This window comes from Musa acuminata, chromosome BXJ2-9 (assembly GCF_036884655.1).
Source record: "Musa acuminata AAA Group cultivar baxijiao chromosome BXJ2-9, Cavendish_Baxijiao_AAA, whole genome shotgun sequence".
NCBI classification, from domain to species: domain Eukaryota; kingdom Viridiplantae; phylum Streptophyta; class Magnoliopsida; order Zingiberales; family Musaceae; genus Musa; species Musa acuminata.
The window spans coordinates 8,247,208-8,268,590 of record NC_088346.1 but is presented as its reverse complement, the minus strand read 5'-3'; the positions used below and the strand labels follow the sequence as shown (position 1 = coordinate 8,268,590).

The 21,383-nt window shown below is 39.3% G+C and overlaps 3 protein-coding genes across 3 annotated transcripts; all 3 read left to right on the top strand.

Annotated features, from left to right (window-relative positions):
• Nucleotides 1-1,816: 1,816 nt before the first annotated feature.
• On the top strand, nt 1,817-9,380 carry LOC135622963 (probable cellulose synthase A catalytic subunit 5 [UDP-forming]). Its single transcript, XM_065125358.1, has 14 exons — nt 1,817-2,794; nt 2,877-3,072; nt 3,168-3,379; nt 3,562-3,664; nt 3,813-3,987; nt 5,144-5,410; nt 5,500-5,845; nt 5,926-6,063; nt 6,166-6,291; nt 6,379-6,591; nt 6,719-7,004; nt 7,656-7,852; nt 7,979-8,329; nt 8,408-9,380. Exons 1-14 carry the CDS (start codon nt 2,714-2,716, stop codon nt 8,990-8,992), a joined length of 3,276 nt encoding a protein of 1,091 aa, XP_064981430.1. The 5' UTR covers nt 1,817-2,713; the 3' UTR covers nt 8,993-9,380.
• Nucleotides 9,381-9,918: 538 nt separating this feature from the next.
• LOC103997699 (peroxisomal nicotinamide adenine dinucleotide carrier) lies at nt 9,919-16,561 on the top strand. The gene is made up of 11 exons (XM_009419004.3): nt 9,919-10,203; nt 10,310-10,441; nt 10,529-10,603; nt 10,806-10,936; nt 11,691-11,745; nt 12,716-12,856; nt 13,366-13,434; nt 13,526-13,633; nt 13,807-13,875; nt 14,601-14,655; nt 16,169-16,561. The coding sequence occupies exons 1-11, from the start codon at nt 10,123-10,125 to the stop codon at nt 16,357-16,359; spliced, it is 1,107 nt and encodes a 368-aa protein (XP_009417279.2). The 5' UTR covers nt 9,919-10,122; the 3' UTR covers nt 16,360-16,561.
• A 403-nt stretch (nt 16,562-16,964) lies between these two features.
• Nucleotides 16,965-21,098, top strand: LOC135622964 (H/ACA ribonucleoprotein complex non-core subunit NAF1-like). Its single transcript, XM_065125359.1, has 3 exons — nt 16,965-17,902; nt 18,964-19,041; nt 19,827-21,098. Exons 1-3 carry the CDS (start codon nt 17,120-17,122, stop codon nt 20,973-20,975), a joined length of 2,010 nt encoding a protein of 669 aa, XP_064981431.1. The 5' UTR covers nt 16,965-17,119; the 3' UTR covers nt 20,976-21,098.
• The last annotated feature ends 285 nt before the right edge of the window (nt 21,099-21,383 follow it).

The window sequence follows — 21,383 nt, the reverse complement described above, 5'->3', positions numbered from 1 at the left end:
CCTCATATTATTCAATGGGCTGCTGCAAATGTTACTGATCGTTTCTTATTTCTTAAAACTATATAAAGAATCGATATGTTTATCAACTGATAAGGAGAATATGACACATGGATAGCCGTCATTGTAAAATGTCCTAAGATATGCTCTCAAGTTTCTTAGACTAATTGTCTCTTCTTGGACCAAATATTTGACCAAACTCTCGTAATCGATACTCAAATATTAGAAATATCTTATTATGTATATCCTTGATGTAGTTTTGTAGAATATCGACTCGATCATTTGTATTTCTAACACTTCAACTTGAGACAAATGGATCACGATCGGTTTCAAATCTCGTGGGACAATCCAAATGCATTGTATCACATGTTAAAGATGTTTGTCTTATCCAAAACCTAAGCTCATCAACCAAACTTCAAATTATTTTAACTTGAAACATAAACAAGATTAATTTAGTATTAGTAAAGGTCATCGATTAGTCCTAATAATATATATATGTATGACATAATCTCCTAGGATCTTTTCACCCGATACTATATTACTCTAAAATAGATGTGGATCTTGATTGGGTCCAAATCAATATCTATATCGGATAATCAAAGTTTGACTTATAGTTAAAGATGTCCAAAAGAATCTTTGATTCAATTTTACATAAGTATTAGTATTTTAGTTCAATCATAATAATTGATATGAAAGTTGTTTTTATTTTCTTCATCAAATTACTTATTTTTACCTGACCAAATAAAGACTTGGGTAGAAAAATGTTTTTCCTACTGTTACTGACATGCCTCTCTCACCAACTCAGCTCGTCTCTGGGAGTAGGTGGTATATCTACATGACTCCGTCGCTGTCTCCGATTAAACGTCAAGTATGCAAGCCCAGTGTACAATTATCATACGAGGGGACTGATACTTGTCGTGCAACGCTCCGCCTTCATCATCTCCAGCGTTATCAATGAAGCCGACACATCTTCACCGGACCGACCATTTGGAGCTTGGATGGACGCGCCCGAGTCGACAAAGCTGGGCAGACGCTGGCACGCCAACTTACGAGAACAAAAGCTCTTTGGGATGTCTCGCATTAATGCCCACCTCTTTCTCATTTGGACCGAAGCAAACCGACCGGAGATGTGATCAATCAAGAATCTGTTCTGCACCAGAAGAATCACATGCCACGTGCAGAAACGCTGCACACAAATTGTCCCACTCCCACTCCCGCCCCAACTCTCCGTTCAAGAATCTTTTGTTTCTCCAGCGAACAGAGGGTCGGCACTCGGCCCCAACCAAACCCTCCTGCCTTAACGCCACAGAGGAGGAATGAAGGGGCCCACTCCGTTCACGTGTCCTCCGCTTTTATGGTCTTGAGGGCTACTCATTTACTGATTCCGGATGCCTTGCCGCCTCGGCTGCATTGACCTGGCTGGCGGTGAGCGAAGTTTATGGGTCTGCTATTGTTTATCGACTCTTTAACTGCTGCCGCCCACCGACGCCATTTCACCGTCACGGCTTCCACTAATCCCCACCCTGTGAAGAGCGAGATGGTTGAGACGTCAATGATGGAAACGGTCCGCTGGAGACCGACGTCAAACCAACCTCCTCCATTATCATCAGTCAATTATGTGGAACCTAAATCTCACCCCTTTTCAACCGCCTCTCGAAGGGTAAAGCAACTCGTCACACGGACGCGACTGATCCGGTAATCCGCAGCGACCAAAAAGCGATGCACCGACACCTCGGTATTTGCCCTTCCCGACCTTTCCTCGAGACACTATTTACCGGTTGACCCTAAATTAGTGCGAGCGAGCGAGAGTACGGCTGCCGACGGCGAGCGTCGGTCGTGGGTCCAGCGAGCAGGCTGTGGGGGAAGGCCGTCAACCAAATCCGACCCAGTGAGCTGCACCCGACGTTGACATCTGAAACCCGCATGTGCTTGCCTCTCGACTAGCCGCTGCGTTGCACTCCAGTATCGGTCAGGCCTCGTTTAACTTCCCCTTCCCCTTCTCCTTTGCCTGCTCCCAGGCTTCCTGCTGCATTTTCCTTTTGGCTGCCGCTTTAATTCTCTGCCTTTGCCTTTTCCACATTCCCTTCTTCTTCTTCTTCTTCGCCCCGCCCCCTCCCCTCCCGCAGATATGACCATCGAGCCTCTTTCCACCCCTGCGGTTAAAGTCCTCTCGGTCACCCACCTCTTATCTCTTTCTTAGCTGTACGCGAGGGTTGTGTCGGCAGACTTGTTAAAATAGAGGGAAAAAGGCAAAATAAATAAACAACTGGCGGATGGTGTTTGATTGAGGCCGTTGTTTATCGCAGACTCCGCTATCGTTGCCTCCTAACTGTGTCGGTCATCGCCTAATGCCTGCTTCGTACTTAATCTCCCAAAGTTTCCCCCTCCGATGGCCTTTTTACTGAATCAGCCAACAGAAAATTGATAAAGAAGTCGATCCAGCTGTGAGCATTGTAAGTGGAAAGCAAGGAACAATAAGAGCAATTGATAAGGCGGGGAGGAAGAAGAGAGAGAGAGTTGCTCTCCTCCCCCGTCCACTACTCTCACGGCCTGAGTAGGTAGGGAGAGGGGAGAGAAGGGAGGAGGTCGGATCGCTCGGGTGATTGTTCCGCCCCCAAAGGAGCGGAAATAATTGAGTTGTCCGGTCGGGCTGGGCGTACCAGCACTGGACCACCGTTGGATCTAATTAGATAAGATCATCACGAGCGAACAGTGAATGGAGGCGAGCGCTGGTTTGGTCGCCGGTTCTCACAACCGGAATGAGCTTGTGGTCATCCGCCGCGACGGAGAGTCAGGGGTACGTGCCTCTTCCTCTGTTTTCTTTCTTCTTGTCGTGAGATAATCCGGAGGATGATGTTTGGACTTGATACTGCCCACAGCCGAAGCCATTGCAGCAGCTGAGCGGCCAAATCTGCCAGATCTGCGGCGACGACGTCGGCCTCACCGTCGACGGGGATCTCTTTGTGGCTTGCAATGAATGCGCCTTCCCCGTTTGCAGGACTTGCTATGAGTACGAGCGGCGAGAGGGAAACCAGGTTTGCCCCCAGTGCAAGACCCGGTTCAAGCGGCTCAAGGGTATAACTACGGAACCGCATGGATTGCAGTGGATCTCTCCATTCTTTGAGCCTTCTCGTGTCAGATTGTTGCATTTCGTCTTCCTCTTTCTGCAGGGTGCCCTCGTGTGGCTGGCGACGACGAAGAGGATGACGTCGATGATCTCGAGAACGAGTTCAACTTCGTCCCGGGAGAGAAACAGGACTCGCAGTACATGGCCGAGGCCATGCTGCAGGGCCACATGAGCTATGGCCGGCGTGGTGACTTGAACACGCCTTATGTTGTTCATACTGTGCCTCAAGTCCCTCTTCTCACCAATGGCGAGATGGTACTTGAACTCACGCCTCTCTCGCTCTCTCTCTCTCTCTCTCGATGTTTTGCACTCAATTAAACCCTTTTACCTAATTCTTTTCCGGCGCGTCCAGTTAGATGAGTCTCATGTTTTTGTGATTTTTCCCACATGCCTTTCTGAGATCTCGCGTCTGATGCATGGGCTTATTTCCATTCCAGGTGGATGACATTCCTCCAGAACAGCATGCACTCGTCCCTTCTTTTGTGGGTGGGGGAGGAAAAAGAATTCACCCACTTCCATTTTCAGATCCTAGTCTTCCAGGTACTGGAATTCTTTATTAATACAAGGATCTTCTACCTATCCTATTTTTTAGCAATAGTCATGTAAAATGACAAGTTGAGATCATATTGTTGATCTATCAGTTGTTTTAGTCCACCACAAGGTTAATGAAAAAGCTCTTTCCTTGCAGTGCAACCTAGATCCATGGATCCTTCTAAGGATCTTGCCGCTTATGGATATGGAAGTGTGGCATGGAAGGAGAGAATGGAGAATTGGAAGCAGAAGCAAGAGAAAACGCAAATGACTAGGAGTGATGGTGGCGGTAGAGATTGGAATAATGATGGTGATGAATCAGATTTACCATTGTAAGCTCCGTAACTTGTTAATCATCCATCATTATTATAGAAATCTTGTTCTAGTCCATTGCCCAAGTCTGATATTGTGCAATTAATTCTTGATTTCTTTTTTTTTTCCGGTCTGTTAATATCAAATTGTATTTCGAATGCAATTGTTGATATATACATATATATATATATATATATATGTACATGTATATATATATATATATATATATGTATATGTACATATGTATATGTACATGTACATGTACATATATATATATATATATATATGTACATGTACATGTACATATATATATATATATATATATATATATATATATGTACATATATATATACATACATACATATTCAGTAAGCTATAGTACCATGACTACATGAACTGAAAGCTTTCCAGAATGCAGGGCCCCATAAGTTATGTTTGACATATAACATATACTTTATGCCCCACACATCCTTTTGTTTCTGTTCTAAGTTCAGGACAGAACAGTGTACATAATGTACTACTCTATAATTTAAAATATTCATGTTTTGTGAGTTATTGGTTTCATATTTTCATAGTGCACATCTACAATTTTTTAAATTTTGATTCACTTTCTGTGAAAATTGAGACTTACCAATAGTATCAGTGCCATTTAAACTGAAATCTATATGTCTTCTCTCATTTAGTGACCAATTATTCCAACATTAAAACTGACCATTGTGACAGGAGGAAGCTGTGAATAAAAACTAGTTACAAGATGATATTTTGCAAAATCATATTTCTTTAAACAACTCCAACTGGTTATGGTTATTCTAAAAGTGTGGAATGTTTTGATTGTTTCTGGCTGAGTTATAACAAGTATATAGCTTTTACAAGTTAGGCCAACTAAATTTTAGCAAATCATGTATCTTCAACAAGGCTTTATCAATTACAAGTATCAAGTGGAGTCAAAAGGCATACATTTGGGTGTTCTATCATGTTTAAGATGAATTTACAAAGTTTAACTGGCTTCAATTTAACATGGGGACAATGGCGATATTTTTGGAGTGGGCAAAGGTTTATTTAAAAGGCCACCTTGTATATCATGATTGTTGTATTTTAATATTTAATTTCTTTTTATATCAAAAAACATTTGACTTATTTGTTAAATTTGTGGTAATATTTTATTCTCTTCTGTAGAATGGATGAAGCAAGACAACCATTGTCGAGAAAGTTGCCAGTACCTTCTAGCCAAATAAACCCATACAGGATGATCATCATAATTCGTCTCGTGGTTGTTGGGTTCTTCTTTCATTTTCGAATCACAAACCCTGCATCTGATGCATATCCTCTGTGGCTCATATCTGTCATCTGCGAAATCTGGTTTGCTATTTCATGGATTCTTGATCAGTTTCCCAAGTGGCTTCCGATTGAAAGGGAAACATATCTTGACAGATTGTCATTAAGGTAGTTGAGATTGTCATATTATCGTTTTTGTTCATGTTACTTGGATGATCAGTTGATCACTCAACTATTTGCCTATTTGTTTATCTTAGGTATGAAAAGGAGGGGAAACCTTCTCAACTATCTCCAGTTGATATATTTGTAAGTACAGTTGATCCAATGAAGGAACCTCCTTTGGTCACTGCAAACACTGTCCTCTCAATCCTTGCAGTAGATTACCCTGTTGAAAAAGTATCTTGCTATGTTTCTGATGATGGTGCTGCTATGTTGACATTTGAAGCATTATCAGAAACATCTGAATTTGCAAAGAAATGGGTTCCTTTTTGTAAGAAATTCAATGTCGAGCCCCGTGCCCCAGAATGGTATCTTCAGCAAAAGATAGATTATCTGAAGGATAAGGTCCATCCTTCATTTGTTAAAGAACGGAGAGCAATAAAGGTATTAAAAGTTTTACTAATCTTTCATTGATAAAATATGTATATAGGTCATAGTTTCACTGAATTTGATTCTGTTTGCAGAGAGAATATGAGGAATTCAAGGTGCGAATAAACGCCCTGGTTGCAAAAGCACAAAAAGTCCCAGAAGAAGGGTGGACAATGCAGGATGGAACTCCATGGCCTGGAAATAATGTCCGTGACCATCCAGGCATGATTCAGGTAAATGTTATATTTTTTCAGTTTTGTTTACTGCAGTTGTAACACAGCCAGCTTCCTTTTTGAAATTCAATTGATATTTTTTCTGACATTATAAAAACTTAGGTCTTTTTGGGGCAAAGTGGTGGGCATGATGTGGAAGGGAATAAACTGCCACGCTTGGTTTATGTCTCTAGAGAAAAGAGGCCAGGTTTTAATCATCACAAAAAGGCTGGTGCTATGAATGCTTTGGTAAGCGACTGCCTTTTGATTAATCTTTTCCATTGTTGTTACAGTAGTTTGAGGCCTATTTGTTTGTTTTTATTGCTTTTGTGACAGGTTAGAGTCTCTGCTGTACTTACAAATGCACCTTATTTGTTGAACTTGGATTGTGACCATTACTTTAACAATAGTAAGGCAATACGAGAGGCAATGTGCTTCATGATGGACCCACAAGTAGGAAAGAAAGTTTGCTATGTGCAATTCCCTCAGAGGTTCGATGGTATTGATCGACATGATCGCTATGCTAATCGGAACATAGTGTTTTTTGATGTAAGTATCAGCATGTTGCGTTTGGGGCATATTCATTAATTTTAGTTTTCAATATTGTCGCACAGTTTCTTCTTTGAAAGTCCATATACCCAACATGCGTAGAAAAGTAAAATAAGTCATGATGCAGATCAATATGAAAGGTTTAGATGGGATTCAAGGGCCTATTTATGTGGGCACTGGATGTGTATTCAGAAGACAGGCACTCTATGGATTTGATGCTCCAAAATCCAAGAAGCCACCAACTAGGACTTGCAATTGCTGGCCTAGTTGGTGCTGCTGTGGATGCTGTTGTTCTAGCAGGAAAAAGAAGAAAGCAGCAAAAGCTAAACAGGATAAGAATAAGATTGGTTCCAGGAAAGGCGATACTGGAGCACCGGTATTTGCACTGGAGGGTATTGAAGAGGGCATTAAAGGTATGTCTATGCTTGCCACTGATCAATCAATATTTTTCGTTACATTACCGAATGATGTATGTTGATCAGATGATTGCAGCACTTGTATAGTTTGACAACCTGCTCATATTTATGATTTTCTTCTTGGATTTATAGTAGACATTTGGTCATAATCAGCAAGAAAGGACACAGTAACTATTTGTTTATCAGAGGGTGTTTTGCTTTGGTAGTGTTAATTGATGGGAAAATATCCATTTAGTCATCTCCAATTACTTGAGAGTATAGGCCCTAGTGAGTCTGTATGCACTGCGTCATAGGAGGCTCTCTATTGTGTTAGCACTTGGTCATTATTTGGTTTAGCATGGATGTTCATTCTTTAATGTCTTCTTGTAGAATAAACATAATAAAATAGGACAGAAAGGGTTAATCCATATAGCAAAATTATTAAATGATGCAATTCTTGTTATATCAGAGGTAGATTACAATGCTCTTATTGCCTTTTTCTTTATCTTGTGTAGGTTTTGGCCTTAGTTGTTCTGCTTATTACCTTAGGCAACCTAATTCGTAGAAAATGTCTTACTGTACAGCTGTCTGAAAATACATCAGAAGTGTTCCTATCTCTATATTGTTTTTGGAGAATTTCAACATGCTAACCTGTTAGCACATTCACAGGAAATGAGATTGAAAGGATAAATATGACATCTCAGCAGAAGTTAGAAAAGAAATTTGGGCAGTCTCCTGTTTTTGTGGCTTCTACTCTCCTTGAGAATGGTGGAACATTAAAAGAAGCTACTCCTGCCTCTTTATTGAAGGAAGCAATCCATGTTATTAGTTGTGGCTATGAAGATAAGACTGACTGGGGAAAAGAGGTAAACTTTTGGTCTCATTTCTTTAGGTTTTACGTGGTGGTATCTAAATGTGTATGCTCCAGTATCCAAATATATATTCTTTGGTATCTAAAGACGTATTTCTAACTTGCTATCTGTTCACTACAGATTGGGTGGATCTATGGTTCAGTGACAGAAGATATATTGACAGGTTTCAAAATGCACTGCCATGGGTGGAGGTCTATATACTGTATACCAGCAAGGCCTGCATTCAAAGGTTCTGCACCTCTCAATCTATCAGATCGTCTTCACCAGGTCCTTAGGTGGGCTCTTGGGTCTGTGGAGATTTTCTTGAGCAAACATTGTCCTCTCTGGTATGGATATGGAGGTGGTCTTAAATGGCTGGAGCGGCTATCATACATCAATGCTACCATATATCCTTGGACATCAATTCCTCTTTTGGCTTACTGTACCTTGCCTGCTGTTTGCTTGCTCACTGGGAAATTCATCACCCCTGAGGTGCGATAGCATTTTCATCTTTCAAATGATATTCCTTTCTTTTAACCTTTTGATGCTAATACCATGTTCAACCTACAGCTTAGCAATGTAGCGAGTCTTTGGTTCCTGTCACTCTTCATTTGTATCTTTGCAACAAGTATCCTGGAAATGAGATGGAGTGGTGTTGGCATTGATGACTGGTGGAGAAACGAGCAGTTTTGGGTTATTGGCGGTGTTTCCTCGCATCTCTTTGCTGTGTTTCAGGGGCTCTTAAAGGTCCTTGCTGGTATAGACACCAATTTCACTGTGACAACAAAGGCTGGTGATGATGAAGAGTTCTCTGAGTTGTACACATTCAAGTGGACCACTTTGCTTATCCCTCCGACAACTCTGCTTATCGTAAACTTCATTGGTGTGGTAGCCGGTGTATCCAATGCAATAAACAACGGATATGAATCATGGGGACCTCTGTTCGGCAAACTCTTTTTCTCCTTCTGGGTGATTGTTCACCTGTATCCCTTCCTCAAAGGTCTTGTTGGTCGGCAGAACCGGACACCTACCATTGTCATTGTCTGGTCCATTCTTCTCGCATCAATTTTCTCTCTGCTTTGGGTACGGATCGATCCATTCCTACCAAAATCAGATGGCCCTCTTCTGGAAGAGTGTGGATTAGACTGCAACTAAGAACCAGTCAGTACTTAAGGCCCATGATTGTGTTATATTTGTTTCCATCGGCACAGGCAGGAAGATACATGACCTTTGAAGTTTCCATAGCACATGACGAATCAATTGTGGATAGAAATTGTGTTTCATTTTTTTTTTCTTTATATGGTACTCCATGTAAACCGGTAGGTTGGTATAGCCATGTGTAGTTTGTTTGTGCAACATAAGTAGTTTCAGTTTAGTTCTTATTAGTTGGACGAAATGATGAAGGATTGATGTTGTTCATATATTGTTGCAGTTGATCTCTATATCGATTCATGGTAATAAGGCAAGGGTTGCCTGTTATGTTGAACAGGAAGAAGGTTCATCGGATATTCTACTAGTTTATGCTAGTTTTCTTTTTCTTGTATATGCGTACTTGAGCTATTTTCAGTGATACAGCATGATACTTTTACTATTTTCAGTGATACAGCATGATAAAGAGAAGGCTAATGATACGTGTTGCTTCTGCAATGGTAGTATATATTGTGTGTTCACCCGGTGCTACATTTCAGATCTATTAGAGTACAGTTTCCTCTCACGTGGCAAGATTGTTTCTCCACCATTGGATTAGTGAGCTCTCAAATATTGTCGGCCAAGGTATTCGTTTTAAAAAAAGATTTAAAATTTTATTTTATCTGTTTGAGCCATCTTTTATAGATTGTTGGTTTTGAGAATTTCATGCGTACGGATCCTTACATTTTTCATGAATCTTTACCACAAAAAAAAAATACCTCGGAAAATGAAAAGATCAATGGGCTTAGAGCAGTCTCAATATGTGCACGGATTATGATTCGAGCTAATCGGTTGAATGAAAAAGAATAGGATTGATGGGGTAATAATCTATGATGATATGGCTTCCATTTTTAAGTCTATTATGTTTATGGCTGAATGAAGTTATCCATAATGATGTGAAAATGACTGGACCGAGAAAACACTACCGATCTCCTTCTCACTCTTGCTTTCTGTGCCGTGGACTGACTCTGCTCAGACCCGTTGACGAGGTGCAGATGAGGGTGTCGACGAAGTGGGTGCTCGACTGACACGTCCTGGTGGTAGAGCTGCGCGCCGGTGAAACTCCTAATCGAGCCGCCCACTGTAGGCCGCGAAGCATGTCGAACGCTTTGGTAAACGGCTTAGCCGGGGCCGGCGGAGGCATGATAGCTCAGATCATCACCTATCCTCTACAGACCGTGCGCCTCTCTCTCTCTCTCCCTCTATCCCCTCTGTTTGCCGCTTCATCCCTGAGTTGGCTTGCCACGCGCCCGCCCTCGCTTCTTCACCTGTTAATGCCTACAGGTGAACACTCGTCAACAGACCGAGAGGATTGCCAAGAAGACGTCGCTGGCCGCGGCCGCGAGCGGTGGCGACCTCTCTTCTTCAGAAGCGGCACCATCTTCCGCTGGCGGAACCATCTACCAGATCCTTCAGGTCTCCTCGCTCCTCCTACCTTGACCTCGCAGGACCTACTCTTCCTCCGCTGATTCCGTTTCCTTCCTTTTGACTGTCGGATTGCAGCTCTTTAAAATGGAAGGTTGGGGAGGGCTGTACAGTGGTCTGAAGCCATCTCTCGTGGGCACCGCCGCGTCTCAGGTTCGCCTTCCCCACTCAACATCCACATCTACACTTCCGGTCGACCATTCCATCCCATCCTCACACTTTCTCCACTCTCGCAATTTTAACTGAGGTCGATCATTTCGTGGATTGCCCCATCCACGATTGTCCGACCTTGATTTGCTACTTTACCAGTTTGTTCCACTTTATCTGAAGATGATGCGATGGTGGCCATTTCCAGGGAATATATTATTACTTCTATCAGGTACTTAAGAATGAGGCAGAGGCTGCGGCCGCTGCACGCAAGAAGAAAGGGCTCGGTGATGGTACTGTTGGCATGTTCTCTTGGCTTGTCGTCGCAGCTATTGCAGGGTGGGTATTCTGCTTGCCATAATTAGGACCTATGTGTTTTCTAATGGTATGTGAAGACAAGGGCTCGAACAGAACTCAGATGCTCCTCCTCTCTTTAGTTTAACCAATCTGGGTTACCAGGTCTGCCTACAAACTTTCAAAGGCTTAGTTGACATATATCAACCAACCACATCTGAATGGAATTTAGCTTTTTATCCACATTCCAAGCATAGGAAATCTGATTATTCTGGACTTCTTTGCATCAGCTTAATATTAGAGTATTAGGTTTGCACTCTACTCTTTTAACTTCTTGCATCGGCTGAAATGGATAAAAGTTAGGTTGGTTGTAATTATTTCTTATGGGTCTAGGTACGGTCATTCTTGGCCAAACCACCTTTGCTAGAGCCTTAACTCCAGTTGGTAGAGTGTTGACATGTTAGCAATCAAAGAATGATCATGAATATTTCCAACATGACATAGGCTTGTGCCAGTCCTGAAAATATCCTTGATGTTGCACAAAGATTAGTTTATTCAAGGTATATATGCTGGCAAGTTGAAGTTAAGCTCCAAACTTCTCATTTAGTGCTTCTTGGTTCCATGTATCCTATCACACATCCTTGTAATTTTTCTATCCTCTGATGTGATACTGTAAACAATTCCAGAGGTTACATGACATTATCTGTTTGATGGTTAGATCTAATGAATTTAGCATGCTACAGAACAGAGATTGATAATGCTTTCAAGGAGTATTTATTTTCTCTATTGGTTTTTGCAGGTCCTTGAATGTGCTGCTAACTAATCCAATATGGGTTCTGGTCACTCGTATGCAGGCATGTGTAATACCAACTTGATTAGATTCTTAGATTTTTGTCACTGCAAGCCTTATGTAGCAATTAGCTATTGCATGGTTCATATTACCAGTATTCATCAATGTTTTCTATTTTGATGTAAAAGATCATCTCAAGATTCTCAACTATAATCTCATTTAACTGGACATAGTTTCGCTCTGTCCACATAAAATCAAAACTATTTATAAAATGCAATTAAACTATTTTTTAAAGCATGCACGGATGGGATTTCCTTTTGTAAAGTGAAGAAGAGAGCGGCGAGAGATGCTGGTGTCCTATGCAATATGCATGATAGCAAATTTAATGAATATAAGTTTCTATCACTTTGCTTCATACTTATTAGAATAATGATGGAAACCTGTTTAATTTTACCTGTGCTGAGGTTTCATCATAAAGTTCTCCAAGGACATAGAATATGGGTTTTTGTTCTTATTACTTCCTGCACTGAGTTTCTGTAGCCTTTCAACTCAATAGAAAAACCAAATCGCTGCCTACTTTGAAATATACGATATATTGTTAACCTTATAATCTAGAATAGACATTTTTATGATGAATGTGTTGTTTTGTGGGGTAAAATAAAGACACGTAAGCTATGGCTTGTTCATTTTGATGACTAAATTTGTTTGATAAGGTTTCTTCTTGGCACAAGCTGACCGGTTAGCATTAATCTGGAGCTGCATCAGGTAGAATCTTCCATTTTACAATCTGGATTCACTTTTATCTCATCAATCACCGTGGACCCATATTTTTATGTACTTCTAAGTTTACTTATTCTCTTGCTCCTCTGGTTGCTAACCAAGTTTACAACCTATAGTTTAGAACTTAACTTATGTGCATACCGATCTAAATGCAAATATAGCATGTGATCTCCTCCACTTTCCATTTTACTAAATATCATTATTGTCATTATCATCTATTAATACATGCATGTCGGAACTTTACATCATTTCAGACACATACACAAGCAGAGAGGAAAATCATGGAGGCTAGAAAGGAGGATATTTTGAGGGAATTTGCAGGTACCACCTATATGGAGCACGAGCTAGTTAAACTTGATTTGATGAAACCTCGTCCATATGGAACATTTCATGCGGTTAGTAAACCCTCAGTTTCTTTATACATAATTATACGGGAAAGAAGTTTGAAGGGAACAATTATTTACAGAAATTTGCTTGCTTTTTGGTCTAGCTAGAAGTTGACCTATATCTATGACATGAATTAGAAGTATTCCAGATTAAATCTACAATTGAGTAGATAAAAAGCAGATTTTGTCTCAATGCACAGAACCCACCATTGGCGTACTTTGTAGATTACGGAGGTATAGTGGTATATGCATTTCTCTTGAAGCTAGAACTGATGTGGATGATACGACAGACTGTCAAGTTCTAACACTGTCCAAATTGATAAATGTTGATTAAATGGAAAAGAAAACTTAAGTACCTAATGATACTATCTCGGTACCACAATCTAGTCTTGAAATAGTGTTGAATATGGACTTCCATGGCTACATCACAGTTGTACCTGATGATACTTGAGGTCGATGTTGTTCACCGAACTTGCATTCCATGCATCTTTGGCTAAGATGATGAATTTCTTTGACAGGTGAGGGAGGTTTATCATGAGGCAGGCATAAAAGGATTCTGGAAAGGACTCATTCCAACCCTTATCATGGTCAGTAGACTTGATGACCAGCCACACTGTCTAACATCTTTTGTAACATCGAACTTTGAAGCCAAATGTATTGACTTTATTATACTTGCAGGTATGCAACCCATCAATCCAGTTTATGATTTATGAAACCTCACTAAAGCACCTGCGGTCAAAGCGTACTGGAACTAAGCATGGGGATAAAAATGTTACTGCTTTAGAGGTTCAGCAACATTTATTTGATGCACATCTAGCTGATAAAGAATTTCGATTTTCAAGTTGCTATCCTTGTGCTAAACTCGTCAAGCACAAGATTAATATTGATTGAACAGGAGGCAAAATTTGATGAAGATTGTTTACATTTAACCTTTCTTATTGGACTCCTTGCATGCACAGGTTTTCTTGCTGGGGGCATTGGCAAAATTGGGGGCAACTCTGGCAACATATCCTTTATTAGTTGTAAAGGTATACTTAACTCTTTTTTGTTCTTGATTTCTGAGAGTAATGTGGTACCTTATCTATTAATCCACATAAAGTATGAAAGACAATATAGAACATTTATTAACAACAAAATTATCTAAAGAAAGCTGGCGGATTGTATGATTAAATGATCTGAATAGTGATGGCCCTAAACAAATTCGGATCCCACCTTGTACGGGATCCAGAAACACTGTAATAAACAGGTTCCTGTTATTGGTGATAGATGATAAATCCTTGTGTGATGAACCTTAGGTATCTCTAAAACACATAAAAGTAATATTATAATTGGATAGAAATTGCACTTTTACACCCCTCTGTTGTTACTGGAATTTTTTCTGTAAATTTTGTCTAGCAGATGGTTTTCTTCTGTGGCTTTCTCCAAGAAAAGTTGATTAGATCTTCTTGATTTGGTGCCTTTTGAATTGTCACGTTAAAAATTTAAATTCTTTTGAGAAGTGAGATAAAAGAAGCCAGATTCTTCATTCATATTTTCTTTCCAAGGTTATGAAGTTTTGAGGCATCTTTGGTCCCTTCAGTTGAGTAGCTTACATTTCTTCCAGTGATTTAATTGTCAGCAAGCAGTCTTTAGAGACAACCTGTCTTTGTATATAGATATGAAATGGTTGCAGATTGTAGTAATACTCTTGCCCCTTAAATTTTCCATTTGAGTTTTTCTTCCAACCAATGCATTTTTTTTTACATGGTTGCAGTCTAGGTTACAGGCGAAGCAAGAAATTGGCAGGAATGCAATGTCAAGATACACAGGTACTACCTTTAATTGTTGAAACCAATAGGCAAGTTCCATGGGATTAATCTCTTAACTTTCGTTTTCTTTAGTGGGAAAAATTATTAGTTTCCTGTTGCATTGACCATCAGTCCTTGTTTCATGTTGAATTTAGTTGATATTTGAAAGTGGTGTGCATATCATGAATAGACATCTGGACTAGATAGGTGAAGTTTCTATCTTATTAACCATGTAATTACCAGACAAAACCACATACTGGGCTCGCAAAGATCGTAAGAGATAGTGTGTCGATATATTTAAATCACCAGCTGGTCAGAGTGCAGAAAATTACTCTCTGCCTCAATTCTACTTGCATAACTGAGTCTTAATTAATTCCTCTTTTAGTGTTTTCAACTGTTCTTCTTAGTTGGTTCTTGTGACTGCAACACAAGTGATATCGATCTAAAAATGCTTTTTAATAACATCCATTATATGGTCTTAGGTCTATTCTTTCTTGTTCCTAAAGGCTTATGGAAATTTGTGCTTTGTTTCTTGCAAAAGAATTTAACAGGAACATGTTTGTTCATTCCACCTACTTGGTGTATCTTTGTTTTCTTCCTACCTTTTATTCCTCGATGCCTCATATGCATTAAGCTTGACTGAATTAGAGCACGAGAGTTTATTTATTGCAAATATCCATCATTGAAGCATAGATTAACTTTCTTTCCTTTAAATTTCAATTGTTCAATCACAAATTTCTATAATGTTAACATAAACAATTAAGTAATTTATTATAGGGTAGGGCAATTAACTAATGTCATGCTGATGTAAACAACTTCATATGCCTGATTCCTCAACACCACTCTTAGAACTGTCAGCTGACTGGTATCCACATAATGCAACAAAAATGTGTTTGGCAACTTAGTCTATACCTCATCAGCAGTTATGAAAAAGAGCATCCACAACAGTTTCACAATAGGGATTGAGTTCATGAATATTTGTAATTAAACATCGAGAAAAGAATTATGTGAGAAAGAAATTTGAATATATTTATAAGATTTATCGATATATGTTTTTTTCAATATTCAATCTCTATATGATTTGTTTTACTCACGACGGTTTTGGTTTTCCAAAATCAGAAACTAAAACCGAACCGATAAGGGTTGGTTTTGGAATTGGAACCGAAACCGACGTTCCAATTCCGATTTGAACTATCAATTTTTTTAATTAAAATTTTAAAATATTAAAAATTATAATTTATTTTTAAATAATAAAAATAATTTAAAATTATGAAACCGACTGTTTCAGTTTTCTAAACATAGGATCGGAATCGAACCTTCTGATTCAATTTCGATTTCAAATTGATTCGATTTTGGGTTGGTTATACTTCAAACTAAACCGTGATCAAATCTTTGGAAGAGAACGTAGATGGATTTAGCTTCAAGAGTTTGGGTTATAAATTGATTGCGCCCTCTTAAGATTATATCGTTTTACTTGGTTTCTTGGATTTAAATGCTTTAGGCTGCTGTGAAATAATGTCTTTGTCCATCACAGGGACTGTGGATGCAATACTAAAGATGATCCGTTACGAAGGACTGCGTGGATTTTATAAAGGCATGGGCACAAAGATCGTACAGAGTGTTTTTGCTGCTTCCGTTCTTTTCATGGTGAAAGAAGAATTCGTCAAGGCTTTTATTTTTATTGCTGACGAGAGAAAGAAACACCGTTTGAAATCTGGGAAGTGAAAATACAATTGCCGGAAAGATTTTATAGTATCACTACATTTGATTGTTCATACCCATTCCTGATATATCTTTTTTTTTGTTTTATTTCATTAGCGTCTCGCTGTTAAGTTAAATGACTTGGATATCTGTATCAGGCAACATTTTGTAAAGAATAGCGTATAAACATGTCTAATATCAAATCATCTTATAACTTTGATTTTTATTGTTTGCCTTTTAATCATTTATATAGAAATATAATAGTTGAGAAGATCATGTGTACTTTATTCACTTATCTTAGATTGAAACATTAAAATTTTATTTTATTATTATTTTTATGTCAAATTATTGTGAGAATCAAAATATATCAATAATCATAGTAAAATCAATGGCACGGAATCAAAATGGAATTATTCTGACTTAAGGATATTGATGAACCAATCCAATTATCATTTATAAAAACTAATTTAGAGATGAAAATATCAGCTAATTTATTTGATGAAAATGTCACTAATTTATTTGGTTAAATTATTGACAGCAGAATGTAATTTAGGATTTTTTTTTAATCTTTTCTTTCCTCCATATTACTAAAACCACGCCTCTTTAAACCCTTTTCTACTCTTCCCAGTGGGCGCCCTTAAACCCTAATGAGAACGGAATAGCCGGTGAAACCCTTCCTATCTCAACCCCGCCGAAAACACTACTCCTCACTTCTCCCGTTAAATGGGCGCCGCCGCCTCCCCGGCTTCCCCACCCGGCCAACGAAGTCCTAATCCGACCCACGATGGTGAGGCCGTGGAGTCCTCCGCTTAGCCATCGGGAGGAGCCCCCTTCCCCTGTCAACTTCGACGACCTTGATTCGTTTCTCGCCGACTTCGACCCCGTCAAGGAGTGGCTCGTCGATCCCGACCAATTCTTCATGTTGGGGGACGAAGCCAAGGTGCCCGACCCCACTGGCTTGGACCCGAACAAGGTCGAATCCGCGGGTCCTCTCGATACTGATGATTTTGCGACCAAAAGATCCTATCCTGGGGCAAAAGAAGAGATCTTGTGCTCCTCGATCGATGAGAGGATGCAAAATGTGAGCTTGGTAGAAGGTTCTGATGGAAACGCTAATAATGTTACGGCCTTGGAAGGAGCGGCATCGGAGGCAACGGCTAAAATTGACGCAGGCGAAGCTAATGTGGCCATGATGAGCTCTGGTGCTGGTGGTAGTAAAGAAAGGGATGTAGCTAATGGATGTACCGCATTGACGAAGGCCAATGGAGCCAATGAAGCTCATGCGGCTAGTGGTTTGGTCAAGGACGAAGAAAGTAGTGGAACGGAATCGGATGGGTCCGAAGTAGAGGACGATGATACAGACAGAAGTGACTCTTCGTCAAGCAGTGAAGAAGAAGATGACGACGATGAATCTGACAGCAATTCTAACAGAGAAAGAGGCATGGATGCTGAGGGAGAGATTGAAGAGGGTGAAATTAGGGACACTGATCGAGAGGAGATGTTTATAGGAAGTGAAGAGGAAGAAGAGGTCGTGAAAGGGCCCATCAAGTCAAAAAATGAAGTTGAGGTAATCTTTTATGCATTTTTTTGAATTCAGAATGTGAACTAAGATGCTGCTGAATTTCAGTCGGCCATTTATAATTCTTCTGTTGATAACACAACTTATTTAAAAAACCTTTGCATTCATTTTCTACGTAAAAGTACAGAGTAACTGTACTCAATTAACAACACATTTTCATATATAATACCAACATTTAGTGTCACCTATTGAGTAGGCAAAAGTGTTGGATGGATAAGTTGAATTGAGAACATGTTTTCTGATGATTATTTTTTGGAAAAAGAGTTGATGATGTAAGATTAATGCAAAATTACATTTGGTGGCAGGAAGATCTCTGCTGTGATGTTTTCTGCAATGTGTTGGTTTTGTAATGATTATCTGTAAAATCATTGTTTACACTGAAGTAATCAATACCATGGTCAACATGTTTTTTTTTATATACTTGTATAGCCACATTGTGTATTTATCAAACATAAATAGTTCTTAGTTTATTTAAGTTCTACACGTTTAACCTTCCTTTTTTATCTTGCTTTTCTAGTCATAGTGATATTCATGAAAGTTAAATATTATTTTACTTATCTTGAAAATTTTGGATCCAGACGATGAATGTGTTTTACAGGTTGCAATAACTAACATACTAGTCACCTTTGCCTATTGAATATTGTGTCTAAAACAACAACAAGCTGTATTTTTCTAACCATTTGAGGTTGCTCACATGGATCTGTATCTGCCATTAAGCTTTCTGGAAGTTGATATCTCTAGTTAATTAAGAGCATATAAATTTCTTTTAATTGATTATACTAAAGTCTTAAGGTTCAATTCTCTACAAATTGGTATCAAATTGCTTTTGATAATTCTATTTTGCCTCTTTACAGCATAATTTATGGTTGAGATAATATGTTTCTGTCCAACTTTCTGATAATCTTCTGTGTGGACTCAGTTTTTCGATTACTACACATTTCATCTGTGGCAATGCATCCGCTGATGCTACTATTATATTTATGTGCATTTGCTTGTCATCCAGCTACTTTTTTACATGGTGTTGTGACCAATTAAAATACTGATTGCAGAATCTTCCACCAGTTCCTAAAATTGAAGTTCTTTTGGAACCACACCATCGGACATTGCCTGTTGGAGTAATTTCAGCTGTAAGTTACTTAGCTAATTACATTACCTGCTTTTTTTTTTTTGCTACAAACTCTTTACCAACATAAAACTACATGTTTTATTTATTTTTTCTATTCATTTCTTTAATTGATTATATATGGTTGTCGGTAAGAGGGCAAAACATCACATCTGAGATATTAAATGCATATTGGCACAACCAGTCATTTTTAATGCGTCTAATGACCTTGACACTTCTAGTTGCTGGGAAACACTAAGTTTGGTGATTTTATCTAATCTATAAATGTAGCTTTTCATCAACAGTTAATTGCTGAAGGATTCTGTGTGGTATGTAATCGGACCTGTTGTCAGGAGAGAACCTTAATGGCCATGAAATAGCATTGTCAATAAAAAATCTTAAAGTCCATGAAATAGCTACTTGGTAGCTGCGTTTTCTTGGCTCTAATACAAGCATGAGAAATTATGTCATGCATTTAAAGGCAATATGGATAGCATTGTCAAGAGAAAAGCTTAAAGTCCATGAAATAGTAACTTGGTAGCGGCTTTTTCTTGGATCTAAAACAAGCATGAGAATTTATGCCATGTTTTTAAAGGCAATATGGAAGATTTTCTGCTTTGTGCTTTTGTTTCCCACTCATGACCTGATAAATTCTTCTGGCCATGTATATCATGACATTATTTGCCAGCTGTCATTTAAGTTCTAGTTTTACGTGCTCTTGTTGATGCAGTCAGCTACTGTAGAGAACATTGTCTATCATGATTCCTAGCATGACTGAATATTAGTTTCCTTGCTCATGTCTTTTATCAGATGTTGGATAACAAAGTTATTGTTGAGGGTTCAGAGAAGCACAACCCTCTGAATGAGGGTTCCATTCTTTGGATAACAGAAATGAGATTGCCTTTAGGTTTTGTTGATGAAATATTTGGACCAGTAAAAAATCCCTTCTATGTTGTGAGATATAATTCCGACATGGAAGTACCTGCTGGGATCAGTGTGGGTACTTCTGTATCTTTCGTCGTGGAGTTTGCCACTTGCATCATCAACCATAAGGAGCTATGTAGGAAAGCATATGATGCATCAGGTGAAAATGACGAAGAGCTCAATGAAGAAGTGGAATTCTCTGATGATGAGAAGGAAACCGAGTATAAGAAATCTCTTCGCTTGTCAAAGAGGGAGAATAATGATAGGCGAAAAGGAAATCAAGAATCATTTGTTAATAAAAGAAAATTCAGAGGTGCTAGTATACAAAAGGATATCCCCCCTGCATTTGATCATGTACCAGATGTTGTGGACCGACCTTTGACCAGTGTTGCAGGTCCTGTTCAGCCACCTGTAATAGCTGGTAATCTTGGTTGCAGTGACTATGGTTCTTTTGGAGCTGGAAATACATGTGTTAGTTCTCCTTCCACAATACCAGTGATTCCACTGGCAGCACAAATGAGTAGCTCGTTGGGTCTTCTTCCACAGCAGTTGCAGCAGCAACTTAATGCACTTTGGCTAAATGGATTGCCACATCAGCAGCAACAACATATAGGCTTACAAGGAGGATTTCCAGTTAATATGCTGCCAGGCCAGCAGCTGGTGAATCAAGCTTACAATCAGCTGCATCAAAACCAGTTCTTTAATAGTTTCCCAACTGGAATGCCATTTCAACAGCAGTTCGTTCCTAGTATTCAAGCCCCTGCTAACATACCTTGGCTTGGTGGGCTAATGAGGCCTTCTATGGCACCTCCTGGGTCAATGTGGAGTGGTGATTTGGGACAAGAAACATCTGGAAATATGCAAATGCAGGGTGCCCCAATTTCTAGCAATGAGCATAACTTTGGGCGGCCGCCACTAGCTAATGCACCAAGAACGCAACGTCCTCCTAGGAATCTTGGTCGAGGGAGGACATCTTTTCGTGGTAAAAAGCCTCATCATAGAGGAGGTTATCATTCTTACGGTAGGGGTAGTTAATTGCCCAACAGGTAAAAGAATGCTCTGGTTTAGTTTCTTTATATCTGTTTCAATGAGAATTTGAGTTGTTTCTTATGTGGATCTGTTCTAGTGTGCTTATAATCCATATCCTCTAGTTGTTCAGATGGTCCGGCTTCATTGGCTGTCTTTTTTCTTCGGTTCTTTTTCTTTGTCATACATCCATTTTTATTCTTAAATTGGTGATAGAATATGTGGGCGAAATTAAAGATGACATAGAATTGATTACACATTAGTTGTCCGGAAAATGTTCTTACAGCAACGCTCCTATCAGAATTTTCTGCTCTCAAGAAGGTAGGTTTTGCTGTTAAGATTGCATGGAAGAATATGACAACTTAATTTCTTGATAATGTATGCACAAAGATTGCATAGAGTTTCTTGATATTGTTT